Here is a 25,813-nt window from a genome sequence, read left to right on the forward strand (position 1 = left end):
ATTTTAACTTCTAACACAGTGGTATGGATAAATGAACAGTTTCTAATCTGCAATGAATGACATCACCAGTGGCGATTTTAGACCCTTTTTAGGGGTGCTCGACCTCCCTTTTTTTTTTTTTTATCTCAGCACCCCTAAAATAAATCAATTATTATTGTATTTTTTCCCCCCTAAAAATTATTTTATAGAAATGTAATTATTTTATACAAATTTAATTATTTTGCAAGCCTGTCTATTAGAGATGGGACAAACTCTAATAAATGGTTTTATTTTAACAGCTTTAATGTACTTTAGATAGTTATTAATATATAATATTTGCCTCAGGGTTAATTAACTATCTATAGGTTCCTCTCTGTAGCAATCTGTGATTGTTTATTCTCAACCATTATTATTATACACTATAGTGGAACACTCTACTATGTATTAATATTTCTTGTTGTATTTACGTTATTCAGTGAAATGAGTAGTTTAGCAGGGGGCTTGAACACTTGCAGGATATTGTATGTTTAATTTTTCATTAGGAGCTGAGCCCCTCTAAAGGTCTGATCCTAGAATCAGCCCTGGACATTACTGTTGTGTTTCAGACTGATTTGTCTGTCAAATCTTGACTCAAGGTCCAATTACTAGCTTTCATCGCAAAGTCTGCACAAGTCAATATTCAAATTTCAAGCTAATACCCGATACTATTTCGCGCATGTGTGTTCGATTTCTGGATGTATTTATCCTACCTTGAATGCAGATATTACTCCATTAATTTACAAAATTAATAAGCAGGCTCTCAGAACTAGTAAAGGAACAAAGCCACAATGGTAAAAATACACAATTACAAGAAAATGTCCTGCATTTAAAACAGAACCTAGTACATGGATGGATCACAGTGCATACATTGGGTGCAGAGTGGGAAAGTGTGCTAGAAGCGAGTCTAGACAGACAAACATAGATATAGAGAGGAAAATAAATTCATGTTCCAATTCACTCTTGTCTGCATTTGAAAGTCACACACAGACCTACACTTCTATTACATAGCACTCAAATGACACATATGCAAACAAGCTGACAGCAAGGAAACCCAGTCCAAAAAAAGAATGGGACAATCCCCACTTTTTACTTTTATGTACTATTTTGTTCTTGTTCCCTAAAGCATCATACAATCTCCAACTGCACCTGAATGCATCAGTAGAACCAGCAACAGGTTATGACAAAAATAAATAGTGAATAGAATAATTTCTGTTAAAAAGAAAAAAGTGAGAGAGAAAGACAGAGAGACATTTAATAAACTCAGGTGACAACTTTTACAACAATTACATTTTTAGTCTGACCTAATTTAATTTGTGGTTACCTGTATAATAGTGACAGTCTTTGAGTGTATGTTTATTATAAGCCAATTCCACGGATATAGAATACATTAGAAATAGACCTAAAGAAAACTTGCTTAGATTGTTTTCTACAGTCAGTCAGTCTTCATGAGGGTACAAAAGCAAAGTGAGGGAATGTCAGCAGATCCTGATTTATTCGCCTACAACGCCCTGTTCTGGCCACAATGTGAATTTGTGTGGATTTCTTTTTTTTTTTTTTATTAACTGTAATGAGGCGATTTAGTGATTTCTTAAAAACAGAAACATAACAGGATTTCCCTTTCAAGAAAAACAATGACGAAAAATAATCATTGATAAAAATAGGTTGGCGTTTATTGTCACAGTTCTGATGTTTGCGTGGGCACCAAAGCAGAATGGAAAGCTGTAATGTGGGTCAGTGCGTAGGTCTGATTTAACATCGTCACAAACACTTATATAAATACAAACAGCTGCATCCTGTCCATTAAATCTCTGTTTACATGATAAAAGCAGGAAAATAAACTGATGTACTGATCAGACATGGCTCCTATCCGAAACTGTCCACTTTCTTATGACTAAAGCCAGAAACTGTTATTGCCTCTCCCACACACAACTTATTTTTCTCTTCCTTTCAAGTGCGTCATCTGGGTATTTCCGCACTGTTTTTTTGAGTGGGTGGTGGTAAGTTGCACTGCAGAGGAAAAGGCAGAGGGCTGTAGCCGCGTCAAGTTCAGTACAACACCGGAAATCACACGTCTATACATTTCAAAGTTAAAGCATGAAGTTTTGTCTTAAGTACCACAAACAGACTCCCCATGAAATACATTATGTAGGAGTTGTCATTTATTTTCAAGGTCACTGTGTGATTTTAAGGTACAGTTTAATTATGAAATGTGTTAATATCAGTGTCTATTCTTTATGCAACTGCCAAAGTATTGTAGAGTTACCTGAACCTGCTGCACAATTATGATTGTTAGTCATCTGAGTTTCAGCTTAGTCACCGTGGTAAAGAACCTTCATATGAAAATATTATGAAGGGCTGTAATGTCAAAATAATGTGTAGACATTTTGAAAACTTATACTTATATCTCCAACACAAGTCAAGTTTTATTCATGTAATTATGAAGCTTTTGTTTTCTTTGACTTTTTAAACTACTTTATTATCATTGAACTGATAAAACAGTACAATGAAATTTAGTTTATTATTTTAATTGTCTTAAAATAATAAATCATATCTCAAAATCAATAAGCGTCCTAAAATAAATAATTGCCTTAAAATAGTAACAGAATAATAATTGGAAAAAAAATAATTCTTTTGACAATAATAATTGAAATAAAGTTTGTTTTTTTTTATTTGTACTGTTATCAGGATAAAAGGTGTTGGTTATATCACACAGTCCTCTTCCAAGCAGAGTATTTACAGCATGTCAGGAGTATTGTATTGACAATATAACCTCAGCATGTTATCTGTTACAAATGCAGAAGTCACTAGTCATTAAACTGTGTTCCCATTCTATTTATATGCATCAATGAATCACACTGTCACAAACTAACTGATTGCCTCACAGTGAACCTGTTGCATAAATGACTCAACACCATGAAAACTGACATTTAGATCAGTGGTTCTCAAAGTGAGGTTAGGGGGGTCCTTAAAGGGGAGGGGCAGGGGTAATCCCAGCAAAAAAAGAAAAAAAGAAAAAGAAAGTTACAGTGATTTATTGTAATTTATTGGTACTATAAATCCATCCATAAATAACATAGTGACAGATGGTGTGACTAATTTAGTGATGGGTTTCATAGCTACACTTTCTGTAACACATTCAAAAGCAAAAAAAAAAAGATCTTTTGGGGTGATGATATTTGAGAAGCAATAATCTAGGTGAAGTAAATCAGATTGTATTGTCACATGACTTCTGGTAAACGCTGATCTCACTGTGTTGACTTTGTGAACAGCGCATTACGCAAATAAACAAACCAAAACCAACAAAACCCATAGTTGCCTCATAATATCTCTCTCAAGTTAGTATTGTACTTATGTTCTCTTACCGGAACTGTGTGTGACTGTGTGCAGCTTCACCGTGTGTGCAGCCTGCAGCGCGCGCGCGCACACACACACACATACACACAAATACACACACGCACACACTGATGTGGGTGGAGCGACCCAGGCGACAGAGCGGCTCTGTCAAGAAGTTTTTTACATTCAGCGGTGTCGTGTTTGCAACGTCGTTTAGCTTCTAAAACACACAACAACAATAACAACAACAGGTACAGAGTGGTGTAGTCGGACTTGGACACAGCCATGGACGGTGAGTGGAGCTGGTGTTATTTGCTCGGCTTGTTTCCTCAGCTTAAGGACTGTAGGTGAAACTTGTTGAGGCAGTTGTTTTGCGCAGAGGGGAAAGCCCCGCTGCCAGGAGCGCTCCTCCCGGATACTAAGCTAACGTACAGTAGGAAGTTTGACTTAACTTACTGGTTTTATTACATATGTGAGCTATCTCATAGTGAAATTTGACATTACACGTATTGTAAGTATTCCTCTGTGTATGACTAAGTCGTCTAGTATGGTTGAATCAAACTGTCGAGCTGCCAAGAGGCCTGTCTGGTTAGTCAGCCTCATGGATTTTTCTGTAGCGACTAGACACACCACACTGCGTTAAAAAATCAGTCAATTAAAGGCATAACCGTCTATTTCGGGACGCTCGCGATTATTAATCATTTTTTAAAAACTTGTAGGATATTGTGAATAACTTCTGATTAATTCGGCCAACATGTAACCCACCATGTAGCATTGACTTCACTTAAAACCCTTCCCTTTATAAACGGTGCACGCTGCTCGCAACCGCCCACCTCAGCTTTACTGGACGAAAATTATGGAAGTTCTACAGCACAGTTTCGTATAAGTTGTGGTTAGATGCGGGCTGTTTAGTGTAAGTGTATGCTGATGTGAGGAATATCTTGTGACAAGGGAAAAACTGCCAGTTTCCATATATATAGATATTCTTGTTTAAACATTAAATAGAAAGATGGAATTTTGATGTATTATTAGATTTAACTGTATCCACATTTTTTCCACATCAGTGTCTCTAAATAGATTGACATTGTTGATAGACATGACTTATGTTGGATTTATATCCATGTCTAGATTATATATATATATATATATATATAAGGAGAGGGCAATAAAACCCTTAAATGAATCCATATTACTGAAAAGTCAATAAACAGTCATAAACCCATGTTGAAGCAGTGATTCCTGTATTAAAGCAGTTAGAGTGAAAGTGAAGCACCAGATGTCTCAGAGGCTTCAGCTGTGTTTTGATATTAGTACATAGAGTGATATTACCAATTTATGGTGAAGTGGTGGACAAATACTTTCACTTTCACAACACTAAAGCTAAAAAAAGTAATCATGGTTTGTCTCTCAGATAAATAGCCAGCTGTAAGAGCCATATTTATTCACATCAGGTGAATCTGCTAAACTAGGATAGTGCTGCAGTGTGTGAAAAATGATCAGATACTATAGAATCCACATTCTGTTCCTTTGGTCTGAAGCCTTGAAGCAGGCATGTTACAACTTGGAAAGCATCCCACTCACAATTTCAAAGTGAACAAGTCCTACTAGCTGATGGGTGGAGCTTTGACCAGCAGATCTCATGTCACTCCTCGCTTCATTCTTTGAATTTTACCAATTCATTCAGCCAGCACCTGAAACTAGAGCACTGCCACTCTATTGAACCGCTTCAACCACAATGGAGGTTACTCGCAACAACGCGGGTAATCTGACACCATTATCACACCCTGCCTGTCATTGTTTGTTTTATCGTGCACTTCTTCTATTTCTTTGCGAGCTCGCCGGTCAGTTTATGACAAGTTGTTATATTTAGCAGAGCGTTCCCTGTATCTCAGCATCCTTTGACCTCTTTGGTGGCTTGCACCGTCTCGTAGGTTTCCACCCTGACCACACCGCAAATGACAAACTCTTACAGAACCACAAATATGTGCTGAAGCAGTTTTCTGGATTGTGACCTGCTGTTCATTCAAAGCTTTAACATACTTTTTTTTCTCCTTCTTTTCTGTCCTCTGCAGTGTATGGATGGGGGCCGGCCCAACCCAACCCAGGTAAGAAGCACTTTCCCGAAAATGATCCATGTTTTGTACGATAAGAGCGCTGATAATGTCTGCAAACCTATCTTGAGTAAACATTTCAACACTCTGGTGCGCCGTTGCGTGATGACAGAATTATTTTTGAGTTGACGCACTGATTCATGGGAAGCAGCTGTAGACAGGAAGTGGGTTTTTTTGTATTTTAAACTTTTTTTTGTCTTTTTCTCTTCTCTGTTTTCCACCTGTCCACCAGTCCAAGCAGCAAACCCCTTCATAGAGATCATCGAGCAGCCGAAACAGAGGGGGATGAGGTTTAGATATAAATGTGAGGGGCGTTCAGCCGGCAGCATACCTGGAGAAAAAAGCAACGACACCACCAAGACTCACCCAGCCATTAAGGTGAATTTGCACTGTATGTTTTTGGAGCTGTAATCCATTTAGTGTAGCTTAGATTACATAATAAGCTAAAAACAAACTGGAAACTTGATTGAGATGCAAGCACAAGAGTGTTAAAGCAGCAAAGGGGAACAGGCCAAACACATTTGTGCAGAAGAAGGGATAGTTGCAGTAAAAGTAGTAGTTGATTAGTATCACACTGACAAAAAAAGTAATGAAACAAACACAGAAAGTAAACTTCTATCTCTGGATTTTGGACAACAAAACAAGACATTTAACGATACCATTTGGACTGAATGATTCATCATTTGAGTCTTGAGAGAACAAAATAATCTCCACTAAAGCTCCACAGCTTTTTTTGTCTGCAGCTTTTGCAACCCCTGTTCCTAATCAGCAGATCAAGTTTGTTTTCATTGTGACTCATATGACCTAATTATGAAGCAAGTAGACAACCTTGAGTTAGGATTATTTAGTCAAACTACTATAACTGGGAGCAAAGATATTAAATGCTCAGATTCACATGTTTAGATGCTGTCTCAACACATACATGTAATGAAAATAGATACAAAATATTAGAAGTTAAGATATGCAGTAGCAGTATGCAATTTAACCAAATAGTTTCGCTTTCTTGTCGAGAGTGAGATGAGAAGATTGACAGCACGCACAGTAAATATGTAGCTGGTCAGGCCCTTTTCTAAGGATAACAATCCACCTGCCACCTACCTCCAAAGTTCATTATTAACATGTTCTTTTATCTTGTATGTGTAGTCCACACATAAAAAAGCAACAAGCTTAACATTTTACAGGGGCTATGTGTGTGGGTGTGTCTTAGCTGGGAACAGCCGAAACTCCATGAAGTTAACTTCTCCTGGCCAAGAAATAATGTAGCACATAAAACATTGCATTGAAAAAAAAGAAAGAAAGATGAATTTTAATTTTGTAAGGATTAAACTAACATAGATCTGTCACAGGTGTCAGTTAGTGAGCTGGAAGGCAAATCCCCTCTTGGCAGGAAAGTGACTTAAGTCTATTGCTCAAATATGTCAAACTATTTCTTCTGAAGACTTTTTCTTGAGAATCAACTCTGGTACTTTTTTTCCTTGTGTTGTAATTTCTAAAAATATTGCTGCCATTATAAAAAAAACTTCCATTTGAGCAGTATCGGGTCTTAAACAGCAAGCATTTAAAAAAAGAAAAAAAGTGCCCTTGGGAATCAGTGATGTGTAACATATTCCACTTGCAGGTGCACAACTACAACGGCCCCTTGCGAATTCGCATCTCCTTGGTGACGAAGAACGCACCGCACAAGCCTCATCCCCACGAACTGGTCGGGAAAGACTGCAAACATGGCTACTACGAGGCCGACCTGCAGGAGAGACGAATACACAGGTAGAGTGGAGAGAGAGAGAGAAAGAGAGAGAGGGAGGAGTTGTTGTTGTTTCCGTGCAACACAGATATCACACATGCACCTCGCTCACTCAAGAGAAACTTTGGGGAAATGATGCACGTTGCAGTTTTCACTCCAGTGTTGAAAATGACATTGAATAGCCTCCGGGCAAAGCTGCAGTTCCACTTCACAACAAGGACGCACTTGTTTGAGATTGACCTAGATAAGGACTTTACCATTTTGTGGGAGGGGACGTGCAAAGTGTGGCCGCATTTTGGGTTTGGATATGAGTAGAACATTAACAGCATACCTAACGACAAGCCATGTTTGCTCTTTGTTGTCTTTTCACTCTAGTATCGAGCGTGACAATGAACAACAGAGATTAACAACCTACTTGCATCAAGAGTCTGGAGATTTGAAAAAAAAAAAAAAGAGTGATAGTCAGTGACAAGAGAAATTACATCATTTTAAACTTGTCATTGCATAACTTAATCCAATCAGTTTATGTGGGCAGAGGGAGTGATGTTTGTCTGCCTATCTTTATCACAAGAGTGATGAAAGTCAAACAAACAGTGTGTACTGCAGTCTGCTGCCAGCACTGTGATAAACACTGAGTTAGTGCACTGCTTTATATTAGTCATTTGTTTTTCACATGAGAAGATTTATACTTAATTTATAAAAGCTCCATATTTACAAGTAGGGTTAAAATAAAGACATAGTAAATATTATCTAATATGCAATGTAAGGAGAGGGTCTTTTAAGTGAGAAGTGTAGAATTTCAGTTAAATAGTCGTAACGTATATACTACATATAACAATATAAATGACACATGAGGCATAAAAGTCAGAATAACTGAAAGGCCAATCACTAAATATGAGATTTAAGAAGTGATTTGGTGCCACATTTCAGAACTATGATACTCTCAGAGGCCTGGTGGATATTTTTCAAAAAGTAAGATATCTATCACGGTTGCCAAACATTGTAATAAAAGCGTCTTTTGTAAAATTATAGTTATAAATGACAGTTTGGGTTAAGTTTTATGATTATCTTAGGAGGGATTGAGGCCAGGTTTTTGTTTTGTTTTATTTTTTGGAGCAAGCGCCAGACTCCTGTTGATATTTGAAATAGTCAGGAGCACAGCCAGTAGGAAGGGAGGTTTTCACTATTGTGTAGTAGATCCAGTACTTAGTAAGAATTTGGCATGGGTGAGATGATTTTTAAAAATGATCAATTGTGTGAAAAAGTTTGAGGAAAGCGCTTAAATCAATCTTGCTTTCTTAAGATTGTTACACAGTAGGATGTAAAATATCTTCATCTAATGCTAGTGCACTTAAAGTCAAGTATTTTTCCATGTGCACTCTCCTAATCTGTGTTCTAGACTTGCAGACGTGGTCAGTGACCCATAGTGATGATGCTATATTATTTTTAAATCTGGCTTTTGCTGGGACTCAAAGTGGATGTGCAGAGATTCAGACTGTTTACTATGGTATTATTCACAAAGCAGGTTTAACAAATACTGCCAGGTAAAATGTCAAGGCTGTTTTCTTTCACAGCCACAGCCCGGAGGTATGAGAGTGATTGAGTACATAAAGACAAGTGGGGTTAATGGAGCAAATACTCAAAGCACATGTAAACACAATGAGCATAGTTCTGTTGGGCCGAGAGCGTGTTTTATTGTAAAACTATAAGAAACATTATACTGAATAGACAGTACAGTAGTATCGCTTCAGTGGTTTCTGACTCTGACTGTGTTTTGCTTTCAGTTTTCAGAATCTGGGCATACAGTGTGTAAAGAAGAAGGATGTGAATGAAGCCATCACTTGCAGGCTGCAGACCAATAATAACCCCTTCAACAGTAAGTCGTCATGGTTGGAAATGACTGTACGACACAAACCGCTTCATGGTCGCTACCCTTTCGCTTGTTAAATCTGTCATCCTGTGAAAAGCTACTCTACTCTTAAACCCTACTGTAAAGAGTTTTACTGAACTGGAAGTGATATTTCTGGTGAGGGCTGAACCTGTTCTAAAACAAATTACAATTAATTTGACTGGTTGCAACACGATTTGCGATATTAGAGGGAATTTTTAATCATTATTCTCACTTTCTTTGTTTTCTCAAGTTAGTAGAATATGATGTGCAGGTCAGGACATTAAATTTAAAATGCTATCTTTACCTTGACGCAAATGTAGTCTTTAACAAATATTGCACCTCCTGCCATTTGAAAATTGCAGTGGGCCATATTGCGATTTTGATAAAATGTCGATAAATTGTTCAGCCCTATTTCTGGCATAAACACACACTTTTATAAAAGTATGAATGTAAACTAAAAATTAAAAAAACAACCCTAAAACTTACTAAATGACTTTAAGAGTGAGAATTTATGGTATTTAGATACTAAAAAGTAGTTATTCTTCCTACTAGTGTACTTTTTTCAATTAGCTAGTATTTTTTTCGTTAACTAGCTTGAAAATGGCTGCTTTAATGCTGCAATGATAAAATACTGTTGCCAGCAGATGCCTTTTGGCTCATTTTAAGCTCACTACTTTTGCATTTAAATTTTACAGATACTGAAGTTCCTGTTCACACAACACATTATATGTAGTATTTGAACCTGTAGCCAGTATAGCCTTGACCTCTGTCTGTGGACTTAGCATAAGCAGTGATAGCCACCTTGACTAAAAAGAAAGATAACAGCACACAGTTCAGAAAGTCACACATCATAAAAACTATTGGAAGAATGTCTATGTCACAGTCGTGCCGACATAAACATAACATAGTTACATCTGTAGATAAAAAATGGACTCTACATAGAGTTACAACAACAGGGAGTGTCATTTGTTACATTTGCTCTTAACTGAGAGTCAGTTATGTACTGATAGCCTGCATATGACAGGATGTAGTGCTATGCCAGAAGACTGCTGTATCGCCTGACTGTGTGCACCACACCCTTTTCCCCGCTGTGTTTTGGCTGCAGTTCCTGAGGCTAAGGTGTGGGAGGAGGAGTTTGACCTGAATTCAGTGAGACTTTGCTTCCAGGCCTCCATCACTCTGTCAACAGGGGAGTTTATCCCACTGGAGCCCAGAGTATCACAGCCCATCTTTGATAACAGTGAGTGCACAGTACACACACACACACACACACACACACACACAGGATAAATGTTTAGGTAGAAGCTGATAGTATTCAATATCTTTGAACCATTTAATTAGCATTTTTCCCAAAAATCACATGATTTCCGTGCGTTCCTCAGGACTTTGTGTCAGGGTAAGCTGATAAGTGATTGGATTTTGAGAGAAAGCAGCACAGTCATTCAATATAAAGTTCACACTTCAGCCTATACGTCCCCCCTGCAACCTTTAAATCCCCAAAAGACTTTTTGTTCCTCTTGCCTGATAACTTTTCTTGTCAGCCTAAAGGTATTTTACAAGAATTAGCCTGAACAGTAACGGTCCCTTTCATAAACCGTATCTTCATTCTTATTCAGTGGTTGTGACCTTTTTGACTCAGTTCCTTTCCCATTACACAGGGGGGACAGTGTTTAGAGCTTCGGAATACGTCATTGTTAAAAAATAAGATGCGTGCCAGTAAAACGCATTGACATTTCATATTAATGTGAATAATGATCACCAAAACATCTTAACAAACTACACACCTCACAATAAATAGTTTCGTTTTTTTTAATCTCCACAATTTTTGCTTCTTTTACATTCGATGAGGAAGATCACACAGATTAGACATCTCACAGAGGGTCTGATACATAGACTTTTTTTTTTGTCCATGTGAGTTTTGTTTCACTTTCTAAATGCGTCATTCATTATTTATATACTAAAGCAAGGACAGCTTTTTCTAAATGAATTCCTTCTGCGTCTGTGGTCAAATTAAAACCAGACAAAATACAGAAGATGCATGATAAAAAATAATGAGGTATGACAGCAGAACATGTTGTGGTGCATTTATAAAAATGCATAAAGAGTAATTCACTTACTAACTGTTGAGCTCTCAAAAGGCTTACCAAGTAATTTGCAGTTAGCAGTTATTCAGTGGAAATAATTATATTATTTTGGCTGCCTAAAGTGTTTAGTATTGAATTGTCAGCCACAGCCCAAGAAGTCTGGTATTAATCTGTAACCTTGATGTTCCATTTAACTACCTGTTAACACTTTGTCTTACTCACAGGAGCCCCAAACACAGCTGAGCTGAAGATCTGCCGAGTCAACCGCAACTCTGGAAGCTGCAAAGGAGGGGATGAAATCTTTCTGCTGTGTGACAAAGTGCAAAAAGGTACAGTGCTGTATGACTATGCCGAATGCGCTGTTGCGATGAGTGTTGATGAGTTAATTACTGTAAAAAGAATACTGAAACACACTGCACAAGCCTTCATATTTAAGGAGCCATAAATAGAACTCATAACTGTGAAGCTTGACAAATCATCTAGAGCGGAAAAAAGAGTGAAAGTCACACCCACAAGACATCAGTGTGAGTTATTCTGACACAGTACAATGAGAACAAGAAACGTACAGTTACAACACTGAGTCTCATTATAAGGTATAAGTGGTTACCTCAGTGTTCAGAGTGTCTCTCAGTGGAGATGGTGAAATAAACAGCCTCATAAATAACAGTAACACATTCACAGTCCAGTTTTCTTCTCTACAGCTGCAGATGGAAAAAAGTGAGTAACATAGTCACATAAAATGCTAATTTTCACTTAAAGTACACAGTACTTTATTGGGCATGTGATAGTTTGCCAACTTCATTAAGTGTGTTTTGAAAAACTTTAACCTACTGGTTGGTTTCATAAATTACTCTTTGTAACTTCAAATTAAAGGCTGTTTCTTGTTGCTTACATGTATTTATGTAAAAGTCTATGGTACCAGTGTTTGGTTATTTGTCCTATGACACAATGACATTCATGTTGTACTGATCAATATTTTTCCTACCAATGAATGCAGTTGTAAGCGTTTAGTTCAACAAAGGCAGCCCTCACATGACCCACTATATATACAAACTTTGGGAAGTGATATTTCTGGCCTCCGCCGCTGACACGTATTGATTGAGGTTGTGGTTTCATTCCCGGTCACGAATTTCGCTGCGAGTAATGCGATGCAGTCAAGTTATGTTTGAACATGGGAGTCGTGGGATGCTCCCTTGAGTCCTCCATCTTTCAGTGTAAGCTGCTCCAACATTACATCAGCGTGAAAAAAAATCCCTTGAGTCCTGAACTTCGGACGAGATGATAAAACTCCGGGGCCCTCGTGTCTTTAGGAGAATGCCATATTTCCACAGCAAGCAGAGCTGTCACATTTTTACTTTGAACATCCCACCCCTCTTACTTCAAGTTTGACAGCTGAAGCTAATTACGTGGCGCGGAAGATGTTGTCAAAAGATGTGTTGCATAGCGGGGAAAGTGATGTAACACTGCATGAGCTCTTGCTCTCTGTCAACAGTCACGCTCACAGCTTGCCTTTCAGTGAAGCTAAAGAGAAAAATGCCTTTTATGTGATCAATGCCTGATGTTGATTCTTCTCAGCTTTAATATCTCCTCATATTACTCATTTTCTGCTCCCTTGCAGAGGACATCGAGGTGCGTTTCTTCCAGGACACTTGGGAGGGAAAGGGTACTTTCTCCCAGGCCGATGTCCACAGGCAGGTGGCCATTGTGTTCCGCACACCGCCGTACCGTGACACTAACCTCACCGAGCCCGTTAGAGTCAAGATGCAGCTCCGCAGACCATCTGACCGCGAAGTCAGCGAGCCAATGGACTTCCAATACCTGCCCGCTGACCCAGGTAAGTTATGTGAAATCTCTGGCTTGGAGTATTGAAGATTTCCTCAAACACATTGAGTAACTTTACAAACTCAGTCTTAATTATTTTTTTTAAATGTTCCCCATAGATGAATACAGGCTGAGTGAGAAGCGAAAACGTACAGGGGACATGTTCCAGAGCCTGAAGCTGGGGCCCGTTCTGTCGAGTGGTACGTTGATGAGATTTGTTTTCTATCTTCCTGTCATCATGTAGTTATGTAATAGTGATATTTTGTGTAGTTGCATCGTAATATAATCATGACTGTTGGGTTTTCAGTGTCCATTCCGACAGATAGAAGACACATTAGCCCGGCGAGGAGACAAGTGACAGCCAAGCCTCAAACAATGAATACACAAACTGGTGAGTCTGTTTAATGTCATCATATGGTGATTTTTTTCAATCACTGTTGACACCGGCTGTGATTTCAATAGAGCTAAAATAATTGGTTGATTAATCAGATTAAACTGACAAAATGTATCTACTGCTGATTTGATAATAAGATCGTTTCAGTCGTTGATCCAGCAGAAATGTCAAACATTCTCTGGTTTCAGCTACTCCGATGTAAAGATATGCTGCTTATTTTTGTATTTATATTTCAGTGTTATGAATGTTATAAGTTGAATATTTTAAAAGGAAGGAAAGGCATTTTCATTTTTTTCTTGATTTCCTTACATTTTATAGACCAAAAAGTAAAAGGGATTAATCAAAAAATAATGTAGTAGCTAGGTTTTATTCATGTGTATAATTTATTATGTTTAAAATCTTTTATGATAAAAACAACTTGCACAAAGAATATGTTCCACCTGCAGGGCAGATGAACTTAACGTGCTTGTTGTGTTTGTTGTGTATGTGTGTGTTTCTCCAGCAGCAGTGGTGCCCCCTAGTGCCACAGGAGCGAAACCACAGCCCATGTTCTCTTACATGCAGCAAGGCCAGCTCTTCTCAGCCCAGCCTAAGGTAGAGGCCTCCTCCTCAAGCTCCACTACAACTCAAAGCCAAACATGGAAGATCATGGAGAGCCTGAACCTGGGCCCTCAGCCCAAAGCCACTGCAGTGCCCAGCTTCACAATGAGCCAGGCACCAGCCTTTTCCTCCACCACCACCTCCACAGCCAACCAGGACTACACAACCGTCAACCTGTCAGACCTGCATGAGTTCTTTCCCAACTTTGCTGGAGTCATGTCCCAGGATTCAGGAGCTTCACAGGGAAGCATGGCCCCCTCCCAGACCAGCAGCCCCTTGACCCTCCAGGGCTCTCAGTTCCGGGATGAAGCACCACTGCCAGTGGATGATATCCCAGAGTTCCCCAGCTTTCCAGGCCAGGCTCCAGGCACCCTGGACAGCCTAGACATGGAAGACTTTGTGGACCTTCTGAACCCCCGCCTCATGGGTGACAGTGGAAACAGCACCTCCATGCTTGCCCAAGCTTCATGCCAACAAGCTTCCGCTCCCAGCTCCTCTACTGCTGCCCAGAACACTTCTGACCCTGCCAGCACCCCAGGAAGCACCTGGATGAATTACCCCCACAGCATCGTCAACTTGCTCCAGAACGAGGGCATGATGGACCTCATACCCAACAACAACCACCGGCCCGCTGTGCTGGATGAATTTGATGAATTGATGTCAGCTGACGAGGATCGTCTTATTTCCATTTTGAATAGCCAAACCGGTTTTGTGTCAGGACACCCAACTTAAAGGTTGTCCACATGATTTTTATTTTTTTAAACAGACATATTAACAAGCCCCGTTCAACAGACATCTTGCATCTTCCCCTTTAGTCTTCTGAACTAAAACTGCTTTGCTATTAAAGACATAAAATGGATACAAGGTGGACATGAAGGGCTTGAGGAGACAGAATGTAGCACAGGTGCTCACTGAGGACTCGCTTATTGAAATACCAGCAAAGATGATTTCCTATTGAGGTTCTTGAACATGTTAAGCATGATTTTGTACTGTCATTGTACCAATTGGGCAAGTCTAGTATGTAATTGTGATGTTCATCGTCTAGAGTGAAATGTTTCACTTTGTCTGCCTGTTTAGAATAAACAAAGGGGCTGGTTTTCTCAATAAGAACATTAGTCAGATATAGAGGTAAGCGTGCAAATCATGTATTTTCAGTAATATCTCCAATGTATTACTTTTGATTTTTAAATGTTTCACAGGATTTCTGAAGGTCAGCAGTAACACCACTTTCTTCATACAGGTGCCTTTGTTGAGTCTCAACAAAATGTAGTGTTCAGAACCACATGAAGGTCTATGTGTAAATAATTATCAAACAAGCAACATTAATACCTATAGTACATGCTTATAGCAGAGAAATGTACCAGATGTTCACTCTTCATACTCAACCTGTCAGATATTTTAGTTTTTTTGTCTGGTAATATAATTTGTGGTCTCTAATCAGTTTTTCTACAGTTATTTTATGAATGGCTGCAGTCTAACTCCAGTCTCAGACCTGAAGGTCAATTTGCTATACTTTGTAGTAAAAAAAAAAAAACGCTTTAAGATAAAACTGTACTGTTTTATACTGGTGTGACTGTATGCAGATTATACTATACGATATGCGATTTTTGCTTGTAACAAATAATTTGTCAAAATCCAAAACACTTCTTGGAAATAAAATCACAACATACAGTGGAAAAATGGTCATCAAAAGTAGATTTTATTTGGCAACTCTGTAATTGTTGTTTAGTACAAATGAAAGAATAAATTATACAAAATGTATGTTGTGAAAAAGAAATGCTTCATTGGATGCAAATTCTCATCTGAACCAAGTGCGTACAAATCAAGGATTTCTACAGCGACCCTGTCACGTAAGTATTAGTGTGTTACAAACAGAATCTCAAGAACACATACAGAATATTCTTATTCATCATGAATATATTCAATTAAAAAAATAAAGTGTGACAATATTTCAGGTCACTTTGAAAAATAACAGCATGAGAAGACAAAACTGAAATAAGATTTAGTGCTTCTTTTTTTTTTGCCAAAAAAGAACTTGAGATATTTCAGTCAATGAAACACAGATCACAGAAATAAATGCCTCATTAATCTCTTGTTTAGGCTTATGTTACTTCAAGATTGGTGACTCTGTTGATGATGTGGGAACGTCTAGGTACGCACTCCAGGTTAAATTTGCTCTCATAAATGGTTGGGCAAAGCTTCCAGCGGTTGTTTCGGTAGATTCCCAGGTACGTGTACACATCCGGCTTGTAGGTGAGAGGGCATTTGACCCCTGTAGCGCGAATAACAGAGTCCAGCCTAATAATCTCGCTCTCGTCGGTGAAGTTCTCATTGTAGGCACAAATGACCTGCTTGCACTCTCCCTTGGGGTCATAGGTACTGACTTTACATGTCCAGACCTTGCCATCCAGGGCTGCTCTGGCCACGCACTCCCACGCATTGTCCAGCTTGAAACCAGAGTCCAAGTGCATCAGCCATTTGCCCGAGAGAACTCCGTAGTTCAGGGCCAGCTCCTTCACTGTCTGGAAGCTTACAGACCGGCCACTGGCCAAAAGTTGCTCCCAGCCCTCCTGGAGACCGTCGACATCCCCACTGTCTGGAGAGTAGGTCGGGCCCCGCACAGCAATCCACCCCACGGGGCCCATACCACCTTCCTCATTACCATACCTGGGCACTTTTGAAGGCCTGTTACTCTCCAGCCAGCCATCGAACTCGGATCTGGGAGTTCTCCTCGAGTCAAACACAATCCAGGGGTCCATGTCTGCAGCCATGGCCTGAGCAGCGTAGGTCTCTGCAGAATTGGGGGCCATTTCGCCATCTACGGGGGCCTCCTCCTCCTCCATGATGCTGTCAGTGTGAGAGTATCAACCCAAATCTTGGTCGGGGTAATCCTGTTGAAGAGAGGAAAGTGTAGTTAGTGTATTTTAAGTGTGTTGTGTGTTTAAAAAGCACAGGCGAGACCTCGGTGTTAGTTTATAGTTCCTCTGTCCAAGACGCTGCACTACTCGCGGATGTTTACGATTGCTGCTAGTTAGTTAGCTTGCTACATTAGCGTGACTTGTTAAATGTGTAGCTAACGTTATCCAAACATTTAATTCTTACGCAATAAAATACGTTGTTATCAGTATCATTCGTGTTTACGCTCTCGTATGTTTACAATAAATATGTAACTAACCACGCAGAAAATACATTTGATAGCTCGGCTCCGTTACTGTAGCTAGCCGACTAGCTAGCCAGTTTACCTATCCTCCTTGTTTATCCGGACTAATTGGTTGAATTATTATTTAAAGCAGGCTGTAATTAATTATAAAAAGCACGGTTTATATACGGAGCACTAAATGTATCTCACGCTGCTCACAAACTGTAAACGTTAAACAGTAAACGGCTAAAGTTACCTGCTGACGTTCAACTTTGTTGTTCAGTGTTCTTCCGCGCAGGCGCAGTTCCTTTTCTCCGTCTTCTCCCCTCCTCTCAGATATCATTGTTTTTGTTTTGTTGTTCAATGCAGCAGTGTTACATTATTATCTCCCTTTTACACATCTCTTGTACGGAAATTATTAATATACATCATTATAGTTTTTTGTTGTTTTTATTGTATTTATACTTATTTGTTGCCATTTTACAATGGACTTGACATAAGAAAGAACATTAAAAAACAAACAAAACAAAAACAATCAATGTCATGTCAGTTTCATGAAAGCAGTGAGTGAAAAGAATACAACAACAAACAAATAAACAAAAATAAAGATCAATACGAATACACACAAGAGGTTTAGTTATTCAGGTAAAAATTCAAAGCGTTTGCATAAATCAATAGTTTTGGTTAATTTTTGATTGAGTGGCGTTTGAAAAAATGTTTCATTCAGTTTGTTTAAATGTGGAATAGGATTTCTTCAAGAATTTCATTTTATGAATGTATTATTTTGCTAAAATAATAATGAACAAATTAATGATAAATTGTTCATTGCTGGTGAAGTTAGGACTTTTGAATGTGACTAACGAATCATGTTCTTTGAGAACTTTACTTAAGTACTTTTTTATTTTTATAAATTATTTCTGTTTGATACTACTTTATACTTCCACTTCACTACATTTCAGAGGGAAATATTGTACTTTCTTTTCCGATGAAGATTTGACACAAAGGATAATATAACACACTTTTAAAATACAACACATTGTTAAAGATGAAACCAGTGGTTTCCAATATTAATATTAATTAAGTCTTTTGCTGTCTGACAAAAAGCAGTGTGTAGTCATTTCAGATGTCTGAGTTGTTAACAGCTCCACCAAATAGCTCTAAACTTTAGATTAAAGAAAAAGTCCAAAAACTTAAACAGATCTGTGTATCTAAATTTTGTTTTTTCTTCTTTCATCTCCCATTTATTATCTCAAGACCCTTCAATTTATCTGGTGACCGTTTGAAGGGCCCAACCCATAGGTTGGGACTAAACTAGTCAACTGTAGGCCTATATAAAGTAGTAACAACTATCTGCATGATGCCTTTTTAAAGTAGCTAAAGCTAAAATGCTGCATACACACTGATGCTTCAGTATTAATAATCTAATGATGTCATATATAATAATATATACGTCAGAGGGACCAAACCACTACTTCTAATGTAGGCTAATACTTTAACTACATCAAGCTCATAATACTTATGTACTTTTACTGTAGTATGATTTTAAGTGCAGGGTATTTACTTGTAATGGTGTATTACTACATTGCTGTACTTTTATGTAAGTAAATTATCTGAATACTTGTTCCACCACTGATTATTACATTGTATTTTGTGAACAAGTTGTGGGACATAGTGAGTTGTAAATAGACGGCGCTGAGACCCTGCGGAACCAAAGTGACCTGCCAAGCAACCGAGAACGAGTGACGACGACGTGCTAACGAGTTAGCCGGATAGCTACCGCTATCTGGTGTGTGCGCGGTGGAGGCGATTTATATATGATATAGAGTAATAATCCAGAATATATTGCATTTTATTTTAGGTTAGCCACCCAGGTAATTTAATAATGCCCAGCAAAAAGAAGAAATACAACGCCAGATTCCCTCCGGTAAGTTTAAACTTTGGCCGAACCGGTGTTAAGAGTAGCTAATGTTAGCGCACTATCTGATGGAAAGCTAACTTCTCTAGCTGCTTGAGTGGGATTTGGCCTGTTTTGTTGCATAGAGAGCTAACAAGCGAACTAGCAGACGCAAACTCTTTGACCACTTAACTGTAAAGTACACTAGTGAGAGTTAACAGCTCACATTGTGCCCCAGTGTTTGTTAAGGTACTTGTAAAGCGTGCGGCGAGAGTTAGCCAGCGAGTTCATTAATTAACGTTGTTTTTAGCATGACGAGCTAAGTGACGCTGAGCGACAGAAATATGAGCTAATTTGTTGTTTGCTGCTGAATAAGTTGCAAACTTACAATACTCACACTACTTAAAGTCTCATCAACATGTCTGAAACTTGTAGTTTTACATAAGCTTGCTATTAACGTCCTCTTATCATATATACTATTCTGTGTTGGGGCAACATGTTAGCCTTGGGGTTTGGGTCCATAGAAGGCTATCTTGAGGTCTATTTATGATTAGCTGTAAAACTTTGTAGTGTCAATGTATTCATGCTGGACACACACACACACTTTAAATCAAACCTCCTTCTCTCATTACAGGCAAGGATTAAGAAGATTATGCAGACAGATGAAGAAATAGGCAAAGTGGCTGCAGCAGTACCTGTTATTATTTGTATCCTTCCTGCCAAATGTCTCCACAGTCCAAGTGAATCTATATATATGTGTGTGTGTGTGAGGTGTGAGAATGTGAATGAAGCAGTCAGTGCTCCAGCAACATGCATAGATTTAAGTTGTGCTAGAAATCCCTACAGTGGGTGTTTTGTATGCACATTTTGGTGTCTGATTTGTCTAAATTGTTGCATTCAGTTAGTCAGGAAACCTTCAATGATTGGTCTGACACGATTACCCAATCAATCAATGAACTGTTAATTCATTGACAGCAACTTTTTGAATGAATTACTCATCAAAGTCATAGATCAAGACAAAAAAAATGCAAAAAAGTATTACAAGGTAAATATCTGGCATTTCATTTTTAAAGGTTAATCAATTGTGATCAGACTCTATCAGGTGGTATTTCTCATAACTGTTTCTTGTGACGGTCGGCCAATATTGACCTATCACATATATATCAGTACTGGTGAATATATTATCCGATGAGCGTCAATATATTATTTTTATTTTTTAAAGTTATCTAGGCAGTATTTTCTGTATATTTGCATTTTCTTCATAATTCAACTTTACTACATGCATAGGTTGTTTTTGTTTGTTCCGGGGTGTTGTTTTTTTAAAAATGTTTTATTCATAGCTAATTCCAATTAATAAATTCCCAGAAAAGTTTCCTATAATAGTGTACTGATCAATAGTGTACTTTATACAACAAAGTTTATTTTTATAACATTTGAGGCATCTTTACAAAAAATATTGGTATCTGCCTCAAACATCCAGTATCGGTCAGACTGTAGTGTGCAATATTTATTGTAATGATTGTGTCACATTGAACCTTTTCTGTTAAACAGCAGCAAGCAGTTCATGTTTTTAATGTTCATATTTGAGGGTTTTCAGGCTCTGTGCAGTTCTAGTCTAATCTAGGCTGTGTAGGAGTGAATCTGCTTAGTTTTCTTAATTTCCTTTACCATGACATCAGCGAGAGCCCTGGAGCTTTTCTTGGAATCATTGCTTACGAAGGCTTGTCAAGTCACCCAGTCTAGGAACGCAAAGACGATGACGACGTCACATTTGTAAGTTTCCGTGTTTTTGTGTGTCTTGATGTAGAGTCTTGTCTATAATTGAGCTGTGTTGGAATCTAACCCATCCTGACTGACACACCATAGATAGAAGTCATATTGAAGTGTGTTATCATATGTGTGTTAAAGTCTGTGTAGGAAACAATGTGCTGACTGAAATATGTGTGTGTTTATAGAAAGCAGTGTATCGAGCTGGAGCAACAGTTTGATTTCTTAAAAGACCTGGTGGCAACGGTGCCAGACATGCAGGGCGAGGGAGAGGAGAACCACACCGAGGGGGGAGGAGAAAAAGTCCCACGCAGGTATCTCTCACACAGACACACACACACAAAGCACCACAACTACCAAGGCATGCTAATTGGATAAAGGAAACATTCAAACTGACTAAGTATAAACATAAACTTCTTTCATTTCACACTTGTTTCTCGGTTTCTGGTTTGCAAGTAAGAAACACGTGTTTAATTTTGCCGAAAGAGTTTTGACACATAAATATGACTGATTTGACTCAGATGTTTGCCTGACCACTAGTTTTTCTTTTCGTCCCCCTTTAAGAGTCTGTCAGTCTCATAGAAATCCTACTAACGTGCTAGATGGCATGACTACCATCATCACTCTTTTGTTCTTTTATCAATGACAAATCAATTACATTCATAAACGCATTAAGGCTTGTAATTACAGGAAAAGCACAGGTGGAACTAATAACATTAACGCTGGCTTACTTCCAACACTTTTTGTGATGCAGTACAGCAGTTAATGCTGTTATTACACCAGTGTTTGACAACATATCTGCTGTGAAAAAGTCTCTCTTCAAGTTTGGCTTATTTCCACTTTCTCCCTGTGGTCATGTGCTCCACAGAGTGAGAACTAATTATTGTTGATTGTGGAGAAAAAGAAGCAATATTGATAGTCCCATCAAATACTCGCACAGGCAGAGAACTTGGCAGAGAGTGATACATAAATTAAATGAGTAACAAGCCGTCTTTTCACTACAGAGTGTGTCTGATTCGATTCAGATGAAAATGGTTGTAAGTGCCTAATATTTGGATGCTGTCTCATGTTTAGGGATGAAGCGTCTTTGAAGAAAAATGGCTTTAAATCCAACTAAAATAACATAGTGATACCGTTTTTAAAGTCTAAAATGATGTCAATATGTTTTTAAATGTAATAATGATTGATAATTCTTTTATTATCAAAAGGAAGAAAAAGGTCTTCCCTGAAAAATCTTTTTTAATGACAAAATCAGTGAGTATGTGATCAATTGTTGCTTTGTGTGAATATATCTATAAAGGGCGAGTAGTAACTGTAGAATCTTGTAGCATGACCATGACTTAAACCTAAAAAAAACGCCATTCCCCAAAAACTAAAATAATAGCTTCTCTTTAATTTTTGTTTGTTTCCTTCAGGGGTCGAAAACCAGGGTCTGGCCGCAAGAATGGTGGAGCTGGTTCTAAAGGCAAAGACAAGAAGCTGTCTGGCACAGAGTCGGAACAAGAGGTGGGGAGGTTAATAGTGATCTACAGTTTGTTTGATTCATGTGTGCATGTATGGTTTATATCATAAGGCTGTGTTGTGTTTCTCGTTATGGAAACAGGACGACACGGAGGACAGCGAGACAGACGGCGACGAGGAGGACGGCTCTCAGTCAAGCACAAATCAGCAGGCCGCATCCAGGTTTCACAGGTATGGTGTCACGATACATGAGAGTCGTGAGATTGGACAATGTGTCGGTTATTTAAATGGTCCAACAGTATGAGAAGTTGGAGCCAACACATTTGCAAATACATGGTTTTCACTGGACAGCAATATTGTTTACAGTCCTTCAGTGTGGTTAGAGACACATTTGAGCTCCTTTCAGACATGAACCACTTGATGTAAATGTGAAGGCAATTTCCTCTTTTGTCAGTTTGGCCTGAAACTCTTTTTTTTTTTCTTTTTGTGGTGGTGGTGGCAGCGTATATTCAATTTTCATTCATGCCAACTAAAAAAAAAAAAAAGAATCTAAAAATGTATCACTGGTGCAGCCTGTGAGAAAATACAAAAACAGTCCTCTTCCTTCACATGCTTTTCCCCACTCGCGTTCCAATTACAATTGGCTGTGCACAATTGGCTGTATTCATAAAGGTCCTGCCATGTCAGAATATCCTTTCCCAGCACTAAATGTGTCCCTGAACACTCCTGAATGTGCCTCAATGGGTGGGACCCCTCAAGAAACGCTACGACAGCACAGCTGAGACATGCAACAATGTATCAGCTATTCATGACCATTATTAACAGCAGATAATGACACATTTACATGATTAATGAATGGTTTGGCCGCTCCTGTAATAGATGTAAAAAACAATGTGTCACCTGTTTTAGATAGAGAGATGTGGTGGAGTACTTTACCACCTCAAACAGGGAGGTGGTGCTGTTTTCCCACTGGAAACAATGTGAACACCTTTGCTGTGTCCTGATTTCACACTACAGGATTTGAGCATGTAGGGTGTTCTTATTTTCCCATGATGCACTGCACAAAGGAGATGAAGGCACCGTTATATTTTTGGAAATTGGCAGTGACAGTCCAAAGTCACAGTTTGATTGACATGCAGTTGTAGTTTCCTGTTAGTATAACATGTATACTGTTATGAATTGGAAGTTTTTAATTGGAATGGACATGACTCCTAACATCTGGTTCACACCTTTGCTCATGCCCCCGCAGCCCTAACCCACCCCCCAACTACATGCAGATGGGCAACATGGTTTCAATGGGCAGCATGGCCCCAGCACAGCCCCAGAGCGGCATGGCCTTCGTCCCCCACCCCTCCATGATGAGCGCCGCACCGCCTCCCCCACCGCCCGCGACGCACAAAACCGAGGACGACGACGATGAAGATTATGACTCTTAGCTCCCTTCTGCCGTCTACCCCACCCCCCCTCCCATCCCCTACCCCCCCTCACACGCACGCACTCACACACAAACACACACACACACGGTCTCTCTTTCAACGTTCTTTTTCGATTTCTTAAGTTGCTCTCACGGCGGCCGCTCTCAGCAAAGGAGGGAAGGACTCTTCATCGCAGCCCGCTGACAGAAAAGCGCTCGACAGCTGGCTGTGAGAGACGCCGCCACCGGGGAGACAGGAAGCTGGTTGTATATTATGTGTTTTAATTTTCAGTTTTTTTTAAGAGGAAAAAAAAGGTTTTATTTTATTGTAGAGGAGAATCCAACCAGGATGTTTTTTAACAAGTAAGTTGTTCAGTTTTTGAAAATGGCAGTCGTCACTGTTTTTCTTTCTTTTTTTTTTTTATGTCTTCCCATGAAGCCCCCCCACCCCCACACACCCCTCCAGCTCCCCAACCCCTCCCGTAGACAGGATAGGTGCGGTTTGTGTCGCCTTGTAGCGTTTTTTCTTTTGGCACTTTCCTTTCTTCTTCAATCCTCAGTGATACACATGAAATCAACATATCACTCAAACCCTCAGGTTGGCTTAAAAAAAAAAAAAAAAAAAAATTCAATAAGTTAAAGCCTTTGATGCTCCATACAAAGACTGCGACTTTAGATTTGTTCAGGGTAACAGTGTGTCAAGTATTCAGAAGGCGATCAGCACCCGTCTGAAGTAACAGAGTTGGTCGTCTCACCCACGAAGCTGTTATATTACTATGTTATCGATTGGCTCTGAAATCCAGCGGTTAGAGATATGAGCCCCACTTCCCGGCTTTGTCACAACTCGCTAGTCAGTCCAATTGTCAGGCTGTAACATAAACAAGGAAGCAGGTGTATTTTTACTATAGGTTAGCTAACCGCAGCTTTTTTCCCCTCCAATTTCTTTTCTATTTTTAATTCACGTTTTTATCAAGAGAACTGTATAACTCCATCACCGCTGCCCTGAAGTCAACCATATCAACAGGTTAAAGATTCCCATTCTGTTTTTGTTGTTTATGACGCTGTCTTTGCTCTGACGGTCACACCTGGTATATAATTCTTTATGATCATGAACATGAAACCCCCCACCCCCACCCCCTTCTCTCAATGTCAATCATAAGTATACTGTGACACTTGGACCATAACTTTGTTTTTAAAGTTGTTTGTCTCCTCTGTCCTCTTTGATTTCTATTCTGGCCACCCCCTCCCAATTATGAGTAACTCTCTTCTTTTATGTTCAACATTTCCCCTCCCTACCCCCCCACATTTCCCACCTCTTTTAGATTGTTTTAAATATATCCATTGAAAGCAGAGATGGGGCTCCCATTTATGTGTCAGTCTCAGTATGTAATGTTGACACTGTATTGTAAACTTTTAACATTCTTTTTATTTTGTATGGGTGAAATAAAGTTCACATTTCAATTAAAAAAAAAAAAAAGAAAAAAGAAAAGCAACAGTTTGGGGTTTGTTGTTTTGTGTTCATCGAGAGATGAATAGCCTCAAACGCTCTCCTCCACAGCTTTAGATACATTTATGTGTTTATCACCAAGGGCAAAGCTTGATTCCTGCTGCATCTTTATGTAAAACATTTCAAAGCGCCTTCCTTTATCTTTCAGTTTCACAGCTGTAGAAGACACCATTTGCCCTCTTCACACCTTTTTTTGATTTTCTGTTTGATTATTTGTGTTCTGCAATTTTCAGAAAAAGTTTCCCATGAATGCATTTCATGTTGATTTACCGCCCTGTGGTACAAGCAGCCTGTTTAAGACAAAGGCTACCTCTCCTCTGCACTGCAGCCTCCTGGCATTTGAATCAGATAAGTACAAGACAGTACAGGTTTACGGGGATGGGTGTTCACAGAGAGGTGATTGTTACCATCATACTTAGTTTCAGAATGGCATGTCCAACCCCTTTCCTCTTCCTCCTCCTTTCTTTATTTTTTTAAACAGTCCATTTTGTCCTGTAAATGCAGCTACCTCCTCTACCCTCCACCCATCACCCACCCAAGCAAGCAAGCAACCCCAAGCCAGGGCTGCAAAAACAACTGCATCCTTCCTGCACAAGCGTTGACTCAGCGGACTGAGAGGAGGGTGGGGTTTGATATAT

At 39.1% G+C, this 25,813-nt stretch overlaps 3 protein-coding genes across 7 annotated transcripts; 2 read left to right on the forward strand and 1 right to left on the reverse strand.

Moving 5' to 3' along the window:
• The first annotated feature begins 3,541 nt into the window (after window positions 1-3,541).
• Window positions 3,542-15,309, forward strand: rela (v-rel avian reticuloendotheliosis viral oncogene homolog A). Of its 3 annotated transcripts, none has more exons than XM_053343580.1 (11): window positions 3,542-3,643; window positions 5,424-5,456; window positions 5,695-5,840; window positions 7,081-7,226; window positions 8,988-9,079; window positions 10,200-10,334; window positions 11,403-11,507; window positions 12,797-13,012; window positions 13,119-13,199; window positions 13,307-13,390; window positions 13,896-15,309. In XM_053343580.1, the coding sequence occupies exons 1-11, from the start codon at window positions 3,637-3,639 to the stop codon at window positions 14,723-14,725; spliced, it is 1,875 nt and encodes a 624-aa protein (XP_053199555.1). In that variant the 5' UTR covers window positions 3,542-3,636; the 3' UTR covers window positions 14,726-15,309. The 3 variants fall into 3 exon arrangements, with proteins under 3 accessions (XP_053199555.1, XP_053199553.1, XP_053199554.1); XM_053343578.1 differs by lacking the exon at window positions 3,542-3,643 and adding an exon at window positions 4,883-5,111; XM_053343579.1 differs by lacking the exon at window positions 3,542-3,643 and adding an exon at window positions 4,883-5,111 and having other exon boundaries at window positions 13,899-15,309.
• A 147-nt stretch (window positions 15,310-15,456) lies between these two features.
• c22h11orf68 (chromosome 22 C11orf68 homolog) lies at window positions 15,457-17,610 on the reverse strand. 3 transcript variants are annotated; one of them, XM_053343586.1, is made up of 2 exons: window positions 17,393-17,610; window positions 15,457-16,884 (listed from the first exon to the last, which is right to left on the reverse strand). In XM_053343586.1, the coding sequence occupies exon 2, from the start codon at window positions 16,834-16,836 to the stop codon at window positions 16,096-16,098; it is 741 nt and encodes a 246-aa protein (XP_053199561.1). In that variant the 5' UTR covers window positions 16,837-16,884; window positions 17,393-17,610; the 3' UTR covers window positions 15,457-16,095. The 3 variants fall into 3 exon arrangements, with proteins under 3 accessions (XP_053199561.1, XP_053199560.1, XP_053199562.1); XM_053343585.1 differs by having other exon boundaries at window positions 17,389-17,610; XM_053343587.1 differs by having other exon boundaries at window positions 17,397-17,410.
• A 1,175-nt stretch (window positions 17,611-18,785) lies between these two features.
• Window positions 18,786-24,117, forward strand: drap1 (DR1-associated protein 1 (negative cofactor 2 alpha)). The gene is made up of 7 exons (XM_053343301.1): window positions 18,786-19,056; window positions 19,661-19,733; window positions 20,706-20,799; window positions 20,982-21,107; window positions 22,209-22,299; window positions 22,397-22,485; window positions 23,504-24,117. Exons 1-7 carry the CDS (start codon window positions 19,015-19,017, stop codon window positions 23,688-23,690), a joined length of 702 nt encoding a protein of 233 aa, XP_053199276.1. The 5' UTR covers window positions 18,786-19,014; the 3' UTR covers window positions 23,691-24,117.
• The last annotated feature ends 1,696 nt before the right edge of the window (window positions 24,118-25,813 follow it).

The sequence above is a fragment of the Scomber japonicus genome, chromosome 22 (genome assembly GCF_027409825.1).
Source record: "Scomber japonicus isolate fScoJap1 chromosome 22, fScoJap1.pri, whole genome shotgun sequence".
NCBI lineage: Eukaryota > Metazoa > Chordata > Actinopteri > Scombriformes > Scombridae > Scomber > Scomber japonicus.

Excerpts from the sequence above, each read along its gene's own strand:
- c22h11orf68 (XM_053343586.1), bottom strand. The coding sequence starts at position 16,836 with ATGGAGGAGGAGGAGGCCCCCGTAGATGGCGAAATGGCCCCCAATTCT.
- drap1 (XM_053343301.1), top strand. The coding sequence starts at position 19,015 with ATGCCCAGCAAAAAGAAGAAATACAACGCCAGATTCCCTCCG. Across the intron at positions 19,057-19,660 it reads ACAACGCCAGATTCCCTCCG|GCAAGGATTAAGAAGATTAT; the intron begins GTAAGTTTAAAC and ends CTCTCATTACAG. Across the intron at positions 20,800-20,981 it reads ACGATGACGACGTCACATTT|AAAGCAGTGTATCGAGCTGG; the intron begins GTAAGTTTCCGT and ends GTGTGTTTATAG.
- rela (XM_053343578.1), top strand. The coding sequence starts at position 5,087 with ATGGAGGTTACTCGCAACAACGCGG. Across the intron at positions 13,013-13,118 it reads ATACCTGCCCGCTGACCCAG|ATGAATACAGGCTGAGTGAG; the intron begins GTAAGTTATGTG and ends TGTTCCCCATAG. Across the intron at positions 13,391-13,895 it reads AACAATGAATACACAAACTG|CAGCAGTGGTGCCCCCTAGT; the intron begins GTGAGTCTGTTT and ends GTGTTTCTCCAG.